This window comes from Mixophyes fleayi, chromosome 12 (assembly GCF_038048845.1).
Source record: "Mixophyes fleayi isolate aMixFle1 chromosome 12, aMixFle1.hap1, whole genome shotgun sequence".
Taxonomy (NCBI): Eukaryota; Metazoa; Chordata; class Amphibia; order Anura; family Limnodynastidae; genus Mixophyes; species Mixophyes fleayi.
The window spans coordinates 77135889-77151795 of NC_134413.1; the positions used below are offsets into that span (position 1 = coordinate 77135889).

The 15907-nt window shown below is 45.4% G+C and overlaps 1 protein-coding gene across 1 annotated transcript in view; it reads right to left on the reverse strand.

Annotated features, from left to right (window-relative positions):
* Positions 1–424: 424 nt before the first annotated feature.
* Positions 425–15907, reverse strand: part of PEA15 (proliferation and apoptosis adaptor protein 15) — a 44224-nt gene continuing 28741 nt past the window's right edge. The window contains exons 2-4 of the mRNA XM_075192283.1: positions 10220–10397; positions 2286–2441; positions 425–891 (exon numbers count right to left, since the gene is read on the reverse strand). Coding sequence (XP_075048384.1) covers positions 827–891; positions 2286–2441; positions 10220–10391 — 393 coding nt within the window. The 5' untranslated portion in view covers positions 10392–10397 and the 3' untranslated portion in view covers positions 425–826. The remainder of the gene's footprint in view (positions 892–2285; positions 2442–10219; positions 10398–15907) is intronic.

Sequence of the window (15907 nt, forward strand, 5' to 3'; positions counted from 1 at the left end):
TCTGTTCCAATTACACACAATAGCGGAAAGGACAAGATTAACCTTCAATTCAAAAAGCTGCAGCCTTTTCTCCTTGCCTTGGCAAATATATCTGTATATATATATACTGGAATGTTCAATAGTAACCCAACCACTGATTTCTAGTTAACGTGCCCCCCCGTCATCTACACACAGCGGAAAAACAGCCATCATGACAATGCCTCAGCGTTGGTCGCTGGTTCCTAGCGAATGGATAAGTTGGACGTTGGTTCCGCCAACAGAAACGGCCTCCCCCATTGTGCCTAGGTAGCGGTCACACCGTGATACATAAAAGACAAAGAGCAACTTCACTCCAACATTCAATACTCTCCCGAAGGCCTTGATCTACGCTCCCACCTCAAGTCTTGCGTGGCAGCCCGCGGGTGGACACGACAAGGGGAGGAAAAAATGTACAAGGGTCTTGTTTCCATTTGCATAGAAATCTCCAAACCACAAAGAAATCAAATGAAAAAAAATAAAAACCGTATTTAGCCACGTTATCCCACAGATAAAAGGATATAATAATAATAAAAAAAATACTTCTATTTAAACACACGCTTACGAAACGCATCGTAGGACAGACTGCAGGTCACGTAGCACACACACGGTGGGATTGGGGCTGTGGTTAGTGGTCATCGGTGGGTGCGGATATCATTTGACTCTCGTGGCCCCCTTCCCCCTCCCCCCCCTCCCTCCCTGATCTCTGCTCTGTGGTGGGATTGTGCAGGGCGAGAGCAGAAAGATCCAAGGTGAACAATGGAGACCAAACAGAATTGAGCCTTCTCCTCCCCCTCTCTCTTTTTGATCTTCAGGCTTTCTTTGGGGGTGGTGCCAATTTAATGATTTCGTCCTCTGAAGGTTGTCTTATAATATCTGCAAAAAAAAACAAAAAAACAGGGATGCATTAGAAATGGTCACTAGTTGGAAAATAAATACTGCATGGATTCTAGATCCATATTGCTATATAGTTTATTTTCAATCTATTCCTCCTTATCCAGTTGTCTGCATTAGGACTCTAAATGGTGGAAAATAAGTATGGAGAATTAAACATTTCTATTGAAATAAAAGTGTACTTTCCTGGGAAAAATCGGGACACGTGGGGGCTATATGCAGTGCACATTTTAATGGGGATTTCTAGAGACTGCAAGAGATAGAGAAACAAACTGCAGTACCGCGTATGGCCAGCAGGTGGTAATATAATGCAGTTTGTAGACTCTTCTAAAGCAAAATTCATGTATACTGTAATCAAATATAGATTTTTTATGTACTGCCAATACCTAAATAAAAGCACTCGTCCTGTGGCATCTCTGGTGACTTATAACATCCTATCATGATGGCGGTGCGTTATTCCGTATTTATAATTGCCGCCTCCCTTAAAAACACGACAAGTGACCTCTGTCTTAACTTTATTAGTGAGAATTCTGGTGCGTAAAAGATCCTAAAGGCTTTCACCAAGACACCGGTGTAGCTAAGTTTGTAGGCTCTAGGCTACCAATAATTAAATCCTGGTTTTCCTGCAAACTTTGTGTATCGTTTATCATTTAGACTCCTTCGTACCAAATTATAGACGGCAAATTAGGGTTCAAACTCATAGCCAAGGTTAAAGTAACTTCATTGAATGAGTACGGCGACTTATTACAGCATCGTTCAACTTCAGAGAACCGGGCGAGAGCTCTATCAAGTTGGTAATTAATTGGAAAAACCTGTAACATTATCTATAATCCATTTAAGAAGTTGTTGTTTGTCACTTTCATCCATACAGGAAAATGAATATTATAATCTACTGTGTTATATCGAGCCTAATAGCCAATGCGATTTTCGCTATCAAATATTCACAAACTTCTCTGGTTGACCAGTTAAAACGTATCTTGTTTTGTTAGCACAGTTATTTTTGTAGAACAATCCCGTTCTCCCTCTTTATTTTGATTTACGCTCTCACTGTCCCCCCCCCACAGCAAGGTCGGGCTGTCTGTCCTTATAACTTCAACACCTGGAAGAGTGAAGCAGAAGTGGCAGCCGCTCACACCCCCTTCCGTTCTCCTTTTTTGGGATTTCTATACCACTTCTAATTTAGTCCTTTATCTTCTTGTGTGTAACCTTGTCACAGACGACAAGGTCCCGTTCTCTTGTGTTTCATTCAAAACTCATTTCAACGTACAACTGACCGGGATGCAGTCGGAATGTTGAGGACTTTCTTAATGTCGACATGTTCATTGTCGATACCCAACTGACTGAGGTGGAGGGATCCCCCCCTTATGACACTATACCTTTGTATTTTTTGGCACTAGGGATCCGAGTGAGCTTTGTGTCCAGTTCCTCCTCCGCTGAGATTTTCAAGACTTTGGTCCTGTAGTCGATGACCATGGTGAGAAGGTCGGGGCGCCGGGAGATCTCAAAAATGTGTTCTATGTATGAGAGGTTGTCTGAGGGAAGGAGAGAGAGGGAACAGGTAATGTCACAAAATGTCTTATCAGTGGGTCAAGGGTGTAACTGTAACAACATACCTAAAACTTCCAGTATTACTTCATTAAAAACTGGCAGGCTCTAGAGCCCATTAGATAAGTGACGGGCAACCTTATACACTCTAGAGGCTATTTGGTGCACCCTTCTAACCTTTAAAGGGCCGCACAAATGCCCTGCTCTGCTGCTGCTCAGCTCCCTACTCTGCTTCCTGCTCTGCTACCTGCTCTGCTGCTCCATGCTCTGCTGCTTTCTGCTCTTCTGCTACCTGCTCTGATAACCCTGTTCTGCTCCTCCCTACTCTGTTGCTGCTTCCTGCTCTGCTACTCCCTGCTACCTGCTCTGCTGCTGCTCCCTGCCTTGCTCCTTGCTCTGCTACCTGCTCTGCTGCTGCTCCGTGCTCTATTACCTGCTCTGCTGCTACCTGCTGTTCCCTGCTCTGTTACACCCTGCTCTGCTGCTGCTCCCTGCCCTGCTACCTGTTCTGCTGCTGCTCCCTGCTTTGCTGCTCCCTGCTCTGCTGCTGCTCTCTGCTCTGTTACTTGCTCTGCTGCTCTCTGCTCTTTTGCTACCTGCTCTACTAACCCTGCTCTGCTGCTCCCTGCTCTGCTGCTACATGTTCTGCTGCTGCTCCCTGCTCTGCTACACCCTGCTCTGCTGCTGCTCCCTGATCTGTTGCTTCCTGCTATGCTACAGCCTGCTCTGCTGCTCCCTGCACTGGTACTTCCTGCTTTGCTGCTGCTCCCTGCTCTGCTACCTGCACTGTTGCTGCTCCCTGCCCAGCTGCTTTCTGCTCTTCTGCTACCTGATCTGATAACCCTGTTCTGCTGCTCCCTGCTGTTGCTGTTCCCTGCTCTGCTGCACCCTGCTCTGCTGCACCCCACTCTGCTGCTGCTCCCTGCTCTGCTGCTACCTGCTGTGCTGCTGCTCCTTGATCTGCTGCTGCTCCCTGCTCTGCTGCTGCTCCCTGCTCTGCTACGCCTTGCTCTGCTATGCCCTGCGCTGCTGCACCCTGTTCTACTACCTGCTCTGCTACCACTCCCTGCTTCAGTGTTTGTGTGCTTCAGGCAAAGGAGGCAATTATTATCCTACATTCAAAAAACAAAATGCATTAACACCTCTTGCATCCACCTTGCACCTTTAGCTGGAATTGCTCTAAACTCTGAATGAGGCCCTAGTTGCTCAATTCACATATTTGTAGTCATTTTGTAGAAGCACGAATCCTAGTCTAACCCCACATAATAACTTGGTGCAATTACAACTGTAGCCAGAAGGAGGAGCTCTTGTCCAGTGTGGCGGAAGACAATTGTTAATGGCACTAAGCTAATATAGCTCTGGAACACCAACATGTGTTGGTACAGGTGCCTACCCCTCCTATTGGACAGATGTGAATAATTGACTGTAACCATGGAAACAAAATATGGACCACACTTATTGTTGCCATAGTTACAGTCATGGCCATTTTAACAAAGGGCCAATTGCCAGGCTACCAGGCTCACCATTACAGTTCTAAGTCATGGAGTCTAAGCTGGTAAGGTCCACCAGTGTCCTAGGAAGACCATTAAACCTGTTATACATCAAGTTTCAACCCCCAATCTAATACAAGCACTAATCCAAACCTAACCATAAACCCAGCTCAGGCTCTAAGTTATTATAATAAACTTGATTTTGGGATAAGTTGAAGTTTCCCCTCGAGTTTTGAAAGGGAATTGGGGGCCCACTAATGTGATCTTTGCCCTTTGCATACAAATGTCTTAAAGAGACTCTGGTTACTGTTGTCGTTAATGAAGGTCAGCTGTACAAAACCTATCTGTTTAAAAAGGCAGCAACAGTGTTTTTTGGAGTTATCTGCAGATGATTTCAGGCAGAACTTCTATTTCATGTAACAGGAGATATAAGTTGTTATCCTTTCATCTTAAATTTGGCATGAGGTCAGAGGTCAAGTTTAATGTCTTTTATACGTGAATAATAACGAGTCCTTATACCTGCCGCAAGACACCTCCAGGATAAACTGTATTGTCCAAGCTTGCTTGCGTCATCCCTATGCACTTTTTACCTTCTATCCATGGCCGCATGCTGTTATAAACATGCTTATAGGACGGTAACAGGTTCATAAAGCTGATTGGTTGACATACCACCAAAATTACAAAGTAGGCCACACCCTAATCCACATGTGCCACCCCCAATCAGCTTAGTCACATGGCTTCTTGCAGAGCCACGCCCCTGTTGGCTTTGGAAAATGGAGCTTCCCTAGGAAAAATCAGGCCTGTTGGATATGTATCAATGTGGCAGGGGCAGTGACATGATGTGAGGAAGGGAATGGAGGCAGCAGGAAGTCACAGACTGAGAGTTATATAGTGGAAGGAGCAGGGGTCCCCAGCAGCACAGAGTATATCAGTAGATGAGTGATGTGTTAGTGAGGACAGGGCTGCATGTGACAGGGGCAGCGACATGATGTGAGGAGGTGAATGGAGGCAGCAGGAAGCCACAGACTGAGAGTTATATAGTGGGAGGAGCAGGGTCCCCCAGCAGCACAGAGTATATCAGGAGATGAGTGATGTGTCAGTGAGGACAGGGCTGTATGTGACAGGGGCAGTGATATGATGTGAGGAGGGGAATGGAGGCAGCAGGAAGCCACAGACTGAGAGTTATATAGTGCAAGGAGCAGGGTCCCCAGCAGCACAGAGTATATCGGGAGATGAGTGATGTGTTAGTGAGGACAGGGCTGCATGTGACGGGGGCAGTGACATGATGTGAGGAAGGGAATGGAGGCAGCAGGAAGTCACAGACTGAGAGTTATATAGTGGAAGGAGCAGGGTCCCCCAGCAGCACAGAGTATATCAGGAGATGAGTGATGTATTAGTGAGGACAGGGCTGCATGTGACAGGGGCAGTGACATGATGTGAGGAAGGGAATGGAGGCAGCAGGAAGTCACAGACTGAGAGTTATATAGTGGAAGGAGCAGGGTCCTCCAGCAGCACAGATTATATCAGGAGATGAGTGATGTGTTATTGAGAACAGGGCTGCATGTGACAGGGGCAGTGACATGATGTGAGGAGGGGAATGGAGGCAGCAGGAAGTCACAGACTGAGAGTTATATAGTGGATGGAGCAGGGTCCCCAGCAGCACAGAGTATATCAGGAGATGAGTGATGTGTTAGTGAGAACAGGGCTGCATGTGACAGGGGCAGTGACATGATGTGAGGAGGGGAATGGAGGCAGCAGGAAGCCACAGACTGAGAGTTATATAGTGGAAGGAACAGGGTCCCCAGCAGCACAGAGTATATCAGGAGATGAGTGATGTGTTAGTGAGAACAGGGCTGCATGTGACAGGGGCAGTGACATGATGTGAGGAGGGGAATGGAGGCAGCAGGAAGCCACAGACTGAGAGTTATATAGTGGAAGGAGCAGGGTCCCCAGCAGCACAGAGTATATCAGGAGATGAGTGACATGTTAGTGAGGACAGGTCTGCATGTGACAGAGGCAGTGACATGATGTGAGGAGGGGAATGGAGGCAGCAGGAAGCCACAGACTGAGAGTTATATAGTGGAAGGAGCAGGGTCCCCCAGCAGCACAGAGTATATCAGGAGATGAGTGATGTGTTAGTGAGGACAGGGCTGCATGTGACAGGGGCAGTGACATGATGTGAGGAGGGGAATGGAGGTAGCAGGAAACCACAGACTGAGAGTTATATAGTGGAAGGAGCAGGGTCCCCAGCAGCACAGAGTATATCAGGAGATGAGTGATGTGTTAGTGAGGACAGGGCTGCATGTGACAGGGGCAGTGACATGATGTGAGGAGGGGAATGGAGGCAACAGGAAGCCACAGGCTGAGAGTTATATAGTGGAAGGAGCAGGGTCCCCAGCAGCACAGAGTAGAGATGTGAGGGTCCTGTCATACTGGTGCAGGAAGATCATGGGGTTTATACTTGTTCATAAATTTGTTAGTAAAAATACAGTCTTCTCTTGAATTTGATTGGATATCGCTAGTGAATAATACAAACTACAGATCATCTTGGGTTCAGCTGGTTTACAGAGTTCACCGCTCCGGGATCCTCTCTGTCTCTCTCACAGAACAGTACGAGGAGCTGGTTCATTGAAATTCATAGTGGTACTGGCTGTCTCCGTCCCTGAGCCTCAGCTGCCTCCTCATACATCGCTCTTCTCTCTCACAGGCTGCACACAAAGATCAAAACACAAATTGCCTGGAGTTACAAGGACCAAACCTCACGTTGCCAGGGAACCAGGTTGGCAACGACGAGACGGAGCTCAGGAAAGGTCACCCAGTCCCAGTGTTCAGATGTAGACAGAAATGTCACTTTAATTAATGTGAAAATAACAATCTCGTGTGCAAACAAGGCCAAGGTGCGTGTGCCGCGCACATGAGTAGTTCTCTATAAACAGTGGTCATAGCCCCCCCACCGCAGCCCCTCCTGCATAAAAAAAAGTCGATTATATGAAATTTTTTTCATATTATAAGCCACAATTTTCCTGCATTAGTTTGATTGGATCCTCGGTGCTGTGTTGCTGCTAGGATTGGCTGTGATTGGTTGTCTGAGAAACAGCAGAGCTGAAATAATCTGTGCTGCTGTTTACATGGCTCTCAAGCTGGCTAGCCCCTTCCAGCTACTCAGTTAGTCCAACAGGACACGTGTTATACAGCGAAGCATGGTGGGTTCGTTTCTTGCTACTATTACATAATTGCTGGACAGCCTCTGTGATGCCAGTGTGGCATTGGTCTAGGGCAGGCCTGGTCAACCTGTGGCCCTCCAGGTGTGGTGAAACTACAAGCCCCAGCATGCTTTGTAGATAACTGCCAGAGCATGCTGGGACTTGTAGTTTCACCACACCTGGGGAACCGCAGGTTGGCCAGGCTTGCTCTAGTGCATGGATAGGAGTAGCCAGCAAAATGGCTGCCTTGCTGTGTCTCAGTGATGTCATTGGTTCCTCGTGAACTAATAGGCTGCCTTCTCATAAATATTATTCAGCCACAACATGGCTGCCTCTGCCATCCCTCAGTGATATCCTTGTTACCTGTTCTCGGTGGCTTAGTGGTTAGCACTTCTGCCTCACAGCACTGGGATCATGAGTTCAATCCCTGACCATGGCCTTATCTGTGTGGAGTTTGTATGTTCTCCCTATGTTTGCGTGGGTTTCCTCCGGGTGCTCCGGTTTCCTCCCACACTCCAAAAACATACTGGTAGGTTAATTGGCTGCTATCAAAATTGACCCTAGTCTCTCTCTCTCTGTCTGTCTGTATGTTAGGGAATTTAGACTGTAAGCTCCAATGGGGCAGGGACTGATGTGAGTGAGTTCTCTGTACAGCGCTGCGGAATCAGTGGCGCTATATAAATAAATGATGATGATGATGATTCTCATGGATATCAGTTGAGCTCGCAAAATAGCTGCCTCCGTTCTGCAACACGCACGAGAAACAGAATCTGCATGACAATTAGTCTAAATGAAAAACGTGCCTGTTAATAATTGTCATCGTGCAGTTGGGTTCAGCACCTGACAAACTTGTTTGCGCTATGAGGCTCCTATTACTGTAATAATGTTTGGATCACAGTCTGAATATCATCGGTAATGGAGAATAAGAAGATTGACGGTGAACGTTTGGGCCAAACAACAAAACCTCAGTGAGCCAAATATCTCGCCAGATGGTCCGGCCTGATCTAGAGGGAGTGACACACACACAACTTGTGACTTGTAATTGTCGCTGCGATGACAAATTGTTATATTAATATAAACGGGTCATATATTGCACTTGTCTCTTGAAATAATTTAGTGACATCGAAATAACCCCATATGGTTTTTGGTTTGAATGAAATTGAGAAAATGGAAATGCGCCCTCCAGTGGCTGGCTGGACCGGGGGGGGCGGCCCCATAGCGTCTTATCCTAACATAGTAACATAGTTGATGAGGTTGAAAAAAAACACCAGTCCATCAAGTTCAACCTATTTTGGATCTCCTGCGATCCTGCACTTCTATTTGAAATTAATCCAGAGTAAGCAACCGCCAATCTGTTTCAATTTTGAAAATCCCCCCAGACCCAATATTGCAATCCAATTTTTACCCTATATCCACTACTATCCTTTATTTTAAATTAACGGTCGTATCCCTGGATACACCTTTCCGCTAAAAATTTGTCTTAAACATATTTATTGAATCTGCCATCACAACCTTCCCTGGCAATGAATTCCATATCTTGACTGCCCTTACTGTAAAGAACACCTTCCTTTGCTGGTTGGGAAATTTCCTCTCCTCTAACCTTAGGGGATGACCACGTGTCCTGTGTATGGTCCTTGGGGTAAAAAGTTCCCATGAAAGTTCTCTGTATTGACCCTTAATGTATTTGTACATAGTAATCATATCTCCCCTTGGACGCCCCTTTTCTAAAGTAAACATGCCTAAACTGGCTAACCTTTCCTCATAACTTAATGACTCCATACCCTTTATCAATTTTGTCGCCCTTCTCTGAACCCTTTCTAGTTCCAAATTATCTTTTTTTATAATTCCTTTAATTAAAAATTCAGGGTCTCACTCCCCCCGGGCTAAAATTTAGCATCCAGTCCCTGGTGCTCTCCTTTGTTCCCTAATAGGGGCTAGTGGTGAACAGTATTAATTGCACCCCGAGGACAAATTACTGACGGTTTCAACACATCATAAATTTGCAAGAAGGCGCTCATTTTTGCCCAGCGAAAGCCACCGTACGTTTCATCTTCCCTGCTGCGCCCTGGTTGGCGTCATTTATTATTTATGCCGGACTGACTGCCGTCGTGCTCTGTTCCGTGTTTAGCCCAGAGCTGTTAGATAAATCTTGGTTTACAAGAATGACAAGGGGTTAAACGTTTCTCAGGGCGGCGGGGGATCTCCGCCGCTGGCGGTGGTCCCTTCAAACACATCATCATGGCAACAGCAGACTCTGACACAGTGCCGTGCCGACAAAGAGATGTGGAGAGAGGCGTTGTGGGGGTCTTTCTGAATCTTTTACCCCCCTCCACCACCCTCGCCACCACCTTCCTGCCACACTGCAGGACGTCTCCTGTCGTTAGTCCCTCTCTCTTTGGCCAACGTGCCCGCCATACTCTCTGCTAGCCATTGTCTCTCGCCAATTACAAATCAAATCTTCTACTGCTTCACATGCATCGGCAGCCGAACGGTTAAAAACCAATTCCTTAAAGGGACGCGTACATTACACATGTAGAGAGAGAGAGAAGTCACCGTTATCGTTCCTTATTTATAAATCGCCGGCATATTACGGAAGGCTGTACGGAATGATAATATAAATAATAATATGAATAGACAACATACAAATAATATAAAACAGGAGGTAGAGAGGGTCCTACCCAAATGAGATTACAAGCTGAGGGGCGTATTCGGTTAGGTGGGGGCATCGCGGTAACGTGCGGAGTGAGCATTACCGAGGGTAGTACGATAATGCAATAATATGCCCCTAAGAGTTCCGGGGAATGCTTGATACATAAGTTAGCGGAATGATAATTGTAGTTGTCGGTCGGGAATGGGAGTGTAATTACAGTACTGATGTATTTCAGCGCCAATCAAATTCAGATTCTGTGACAATGACTGGTGGACAGAGGGGCATCCGCTTCCCTTCTGTGTCATTCCAGGTCAATTTAACCTAAAAATGAAGGCAACTGGGCTAGTTTTTCATGGAAACTACCCAAACCCGGCACCCCTGGTCTTGGGGCACTCAGTGGTGTTCGGAGATCTGGCTCGTACCTTTTGCCAGCTTATCGTGCTTCTCCAGAAAGCTGAACCAGTCCTGACAGGAGGTCATCTCCTCGCTCTTCTCGCTGGGGATGTCCTCCTTGCACGCCGACTTGAGTTGGTCAAGGTCCTCGTTGGTGATGTTTTCCACGAGCTCCTGCAACAAAGCTTCGTACTCCTCCATGTCAGCCTGGAAAGAAGACGGAGAGGTCAGGGGACGGAACACCGCGTCAAAACCAAAACATATGTGTCTGCAAATGATAGACTTTGTCTCTAACCTATCTACTTGTGAGACTGAGGATTCAGCTGCCATATTAGTTACGTTTGTTAAGCGGAATGGGCTTGCAGTTCTCCGCTATACCCACCCCGCAAAAGGACTCTTGCGTAATTTTTGCCCCAAGCTCTAAGCCGACGGAGATCACGGGATAAATTTACTAAACCGCGGGTTTGAAAAAGTGGAGATGTTGCCTATAGCGACCAATCAGATTCTAGTTGTCATTTACTTAGTACATTCTACAAAATGACATCTTTGATCAATTTACCCGCTACGTCTGATTCTATGCTTTTACACTGTAATAGTAATAATAGTCTAGGTGGACATGGGATGGTGATTAGGGGGGGGGTGACCTAAAATCTCGCAAGGTAGCGCGCTTGCAAAACACAAAATATCCTAAGCGCACCTCTGTAAAAAAAACAACAACTTTGATTAATGCCTGCGGCTGAGTCAGAGCTCAGACTGAAAACTCAGTTTCATTATAATGAGAGGAAGAAAAAAAAAAAAAGATTTCATTTAATAAACTCTAACGTTCCCTGCGCATGTTTCGCTCGTCGCGTTAATAAAGCCTGGGGCGTCGCTGTGCGCTAGCGATTCGACCCCAGCCTCCATCCTAATGAACCATTCCGCTGGACTACACACGTGATAAGTTCGCTGTGACAATTTAACATTGCAAATAATAAACCTTTTGTCGCTTAGACGCGGAAAGTCCTCTCTTTTTTAAGACAGAAAAAGGAAGCAAATTATGTGGGGAAAAAACTCTACTACCAATAACAAAACATCACAGCCTAATAAAAAGCTGGTAATTACACATACATTACCACAAGGAACTACAAATCCCAGCAAACAGATGCATTATAGGAGAATTTAATATACTATAATAGTACAAACCAAGCACTAATGCAATAGATTCTGAGGTGAGAAATTCTGTGGGAAACAAAAGTAGACCATAAGTTTTTCCACGGAACAAAATGGCTGCCTCCACTCTGCATGTGTAAACAGGAACGCAGTGAACGATCATAGGCCCTGTGGCTACTGAACGACTGTGCTGTTCTCTCTCCCCGGGCTCAAAATGGGTGTCCGTGAGGTAGCACGGTCTTTGTTTTAACTAGCTCGGGCCCGCCAGAGACCTAGGCCTTACCTCCGCCCCCCCCCCCCACCCCTGTAGGGTCTGTATGCGAAAGAGTCTCCAACACCGAGCAACACATTTTTCTATCCACTGTATTGAACCTATTGGGGTAGATTTACTAAAGCTTCTGAAGAGAAAAAGCGGAGGTGTTGCCAATAGCAACAAGTCAGATTCTACCTAGCGTGTTCTAGAATGTTGTAGATAAATGAGAGCTGGGGGTAAATGTATCAAGCTGAGAGTTTTCCGGCGGGTTTGAAAAGTGGAGGTGTTGCCTATAGCAACCAATCAGATTCTAGCTATCATTTTGTAGAATGTACTAAATAAATCATAGCTAGAATCTGATTGGTTTTTCAAACCTGCCGGAAAACTCTCAGCTTGATACATTTACCCCCTGGTGTGTGATTGGTTGCTATGGGCAACACCTCCACTTTTGCTTATTAGAAGGTTTAATAAATTCCAATGAGTCCTTCGTAACGGTTTTTGTGGATTTTCTGCACACGTGGTATTTATTTGCTAAGCTCCAATATGCAGCTAAAGTGTACTTTTTGGATTCAATATAATGTATATCAAAGTAAACTTGTATTACTCTTTTCCTATAAATGACACATTTTTTATTTTTACCTCAGAAATTCTGTTATTTAAATCCCCCCCCCCCCCAAAAAAAAAAATACTGTGCCATGTCTTTAGTAAATCCGGTGTTATAAAACACCCTTTTGCGTTGTACATGTTTAAAACCCCCTTATCCTTGACACCAGTTTGAGCGTTCGAAATCCTACTATTTGTGGTCCAGTCGGATTAATTCGCCCTAGATAAAAATCTGACAGCCACATAAATGTGTATTTTACAGTGAAATTCCTCTTTCTATGAGACATAATGAGTTATTGGTTTGACTATTAGTGCTCAGTATGCTTTGAACGGGTAAATAAACACCGTACTTCTCGTTACAGGAAAGCTTTTAGCAGAACATATTTTCATGTGGGGTATACAATGATATATAATTGAACTTTGCGGGGACTTAAAAAAAATAATTATAAATATGAATAGCTGTGATTCTATTGACTGCTTTGCCATCCTGTTTAGCGCAGAGTCAGCGATTAAACCCCTTCACGGACGTCACTGGGACCAGTGACACAAGCAAGTGATAAAGGAGATATAATGTAAGCTGCAATCTTTCTTTTACGTAATAAATTGCACGGCTTAATTATAGTTACATTCACACAACATAACAAAGTAAACATATATTTTCATGGCGGTTTCCTGGGAATACAAGGTGCTACTTATTGAAATTACGTGCTTAAAAGACCAGTGAGGCGCTGTAACCCATAGCAACCAATCGGGTAATAGCTTTCATTAGCCTGACTGCGCTAGACAGTTCAAAGCTGACATCTGATTGGTCGCTGTGGCTCACAACACAATATTGTATTGTCAAGTGCAAATATATATATATATATATATATACATATATATGCAACATGGCTCTGTGTAAAAATGGCTGTTTCAGTCTCCAGTAACATATCTTTGTTCTCCTGTGCAGTCTCTTTATTTGTGGTGTGTCACAGTCACACTAGTCAGCACTGGCAGATTCAAGGTGGTGAGGTGTGAATGACACAAACACCCAGCAGACAGCGTTCCATTTTGCCTGCATACTTAACACCCTTATACGGGCTCAGCATGTCATGGGGGCTGAGAAGACTGTGCCTGCCAATGCGTTAACAACTTCGGTGCCCTGCTGTTCAGTACTCCGCCGTTACGCCGTGTACCTGCCGTCCGCGCACAGTGGAGGCGGCCATTTTGTACAAAGCTCCCAACATTGGCCCTGGTCCAAATCGGGACCACAGGCGGGCATGCAAAACGGGGGCACGGTCATGAAGTGTGTGGGGGGGGGGCGTGTAATGTCATGTAGGGGGAGTCAGGAGCTGGCTAGCAAATTTTAGTCTGGGGTGGGCGAGACACTCGTCTCAGCAGCCTATTAAGAACATTTTAAAGGAAAAAAATGCAGCCCAAGGTACCCGACTATGGGACCGACCCGGCTGGCAGTTGCCCCAATGCCCAGCCGGTCCCTTGCGCGCCCGAACATTCTCGCCATATTACCCTGACCAGTAGGGACACCGTTTCAGCGGAGTCTGTGATATGTCTGCTGAGAAAGCTGTATCATCGCTCATAGATAAACAAAATTAAGTAGAACTTTACATATCACTAGTTTAAGTCGGCACCGAGATCCGAACCCCTCCCCTACCGATAGCCCAAAACTGTACCCAACATTATAAGAAATCCATCATCAATATTAAGCCCAAAACATTCCTAAAAACCCTTCAGTCCTTGCAAATTCAGAGCTGCTTGGCGTCAGCTGATACTTCTGGTGTTCACAGCTCCCAGAAAAGCTAATTAGCAGTTATAAGTGGTGTCCTCACACCTCATTGCAGTGGGCTGGGGAGGGGAGGGGGGGAACGGGATCGGGAAGACGATATGTGCACCAGGTAAATCATCAGTCTGCTGTACAAGATCCACTACCGGTCATATTATTAGGAGATTAGCTTGGATTAATCATGCCACAGCGGAGCAGTGGATATAAATTGTATTCATATTCATGTATTAACTAGTGCAGAGACTGTCACACACAGAAAGCATCTGGCTAACGAGCGGAGTAGAGACAGGTTAATTTGCATGCTAGGTCATGCTATAGATCATTCAGTATAATGAGTTAAACAGTAAATAAACTAAACAGCATTGTATCGCTATGCATTATCATATTGCATTACTGTGTACCCTCCCCCCCCCCTTTACCGATTTTCCGCTCTATTCACGCCCATTTAATACGTTTTTTGTCTTCAAACATTATACTATTTTTTTAGAAATGTTATACACACTGATCAATGAATAATTGCTGTGTGACTTAAATGGCTGAAAGGTATGGTATGTTATCAGTGGTACATAGATGTATAAAAGGATAATAAAGAGACTCCATTAGATGTCTGCTAAACAAATATATACAAATAGTCAGGTAGGTGAATATGTAAAACGATAGTTCCTACATTGAAGGCACCGGTGCTCTTAAAATCTGAAATACGGATGTAGCATCGGTTATCCCAAAGTCGATCAACTTATCTTGAGGCAGTTTTCTCTGCTTAACACCCAGGAATAATCTTGAACCCTCCAAATGAGCAAATAAGGGGTCTCACCACTTTGGACACAAGCCCGAAGAACATTCGTAAGTCTATAATTCAGATAGAACTTTGAGGAAGAGCTCAGTAAGAACAATACTCAACAAGAGCTATAGAAACCACCCAATAAAAGAGTAATTTTTATTAATAAACCAAGAAGCGTCAGCCTATCTATCCGCCACAAGCCAGTGACATCACTGACACACTTTGTGTGGAGACAGCCGTTAGTGGACCTTCCCAAATATCAGATAGCTAAAGGGGCTTCCATAGCTCTGAAAACAGAGAACTGGGAACACATGTCTAGCGTCATAGCCAGAACAAAGGGGCAGCTGACATTTCTCACTTCTTCCAGCTTACTGAAGCTCCCTCAAGTGATCAGGCCAGGTCTGTATTGGTTAGCAGTGTGGGCCGATCACTGACTGATCAGTAGAGGGAGCTTCAGTAAGCCGAGGGAGGTGAGAAATTTGTACATGGGGGGGCGCTTAGGAAAATGTTGCTACAGAGTCCACAAATGTCTAGTTGCGCACCGGCCTACAGAGTTGTCGGAAAGCTTCAACTTACAACCGTACAGACCTTTATTAATATGAACGTTGCACCTACGTTAAGTCAGGTGCCAGACAAGTGTCAGGGGTCCCCGATCTGAGACCGCTACATTCTGCCGGTCGGCGAAAAAGGCGCTTCCTCTTTAAATATCCCAGTCACCGCCACCGGGCAGCTACTGAATAACCCCTAATCACCTCTTATTATGTAACCTGTAGCGAGTCGAGGCAGACATGCTGTCTGTAAGACTCACAGAGGCAGATAAAACACAACAGGGAGAAGGCGAGATGACAGTGATCTTTGGAAACTGCTTTATATTCTGTCTGTAGGAGTCCTGATGTTTATCGCTTGTGACACGGGCTGCAGCCTTCGGAGAGACCAGACAAGCAGAATTAAAACGGCGCTTAGAGCGTCCTGCAGAGCACAGACAAACTCACAGGAACACATCTACCTTATGTGCATGAACTGGGTTAGACAACGACAAAATTGTCATACACAAACACACACACACACATCCTTAACAGGCTCTCCAAAGCATCCATCTGTGTGAGTGCAATTTAACGAGTCATGTGTTAGAGATACCATGCTTATACTTG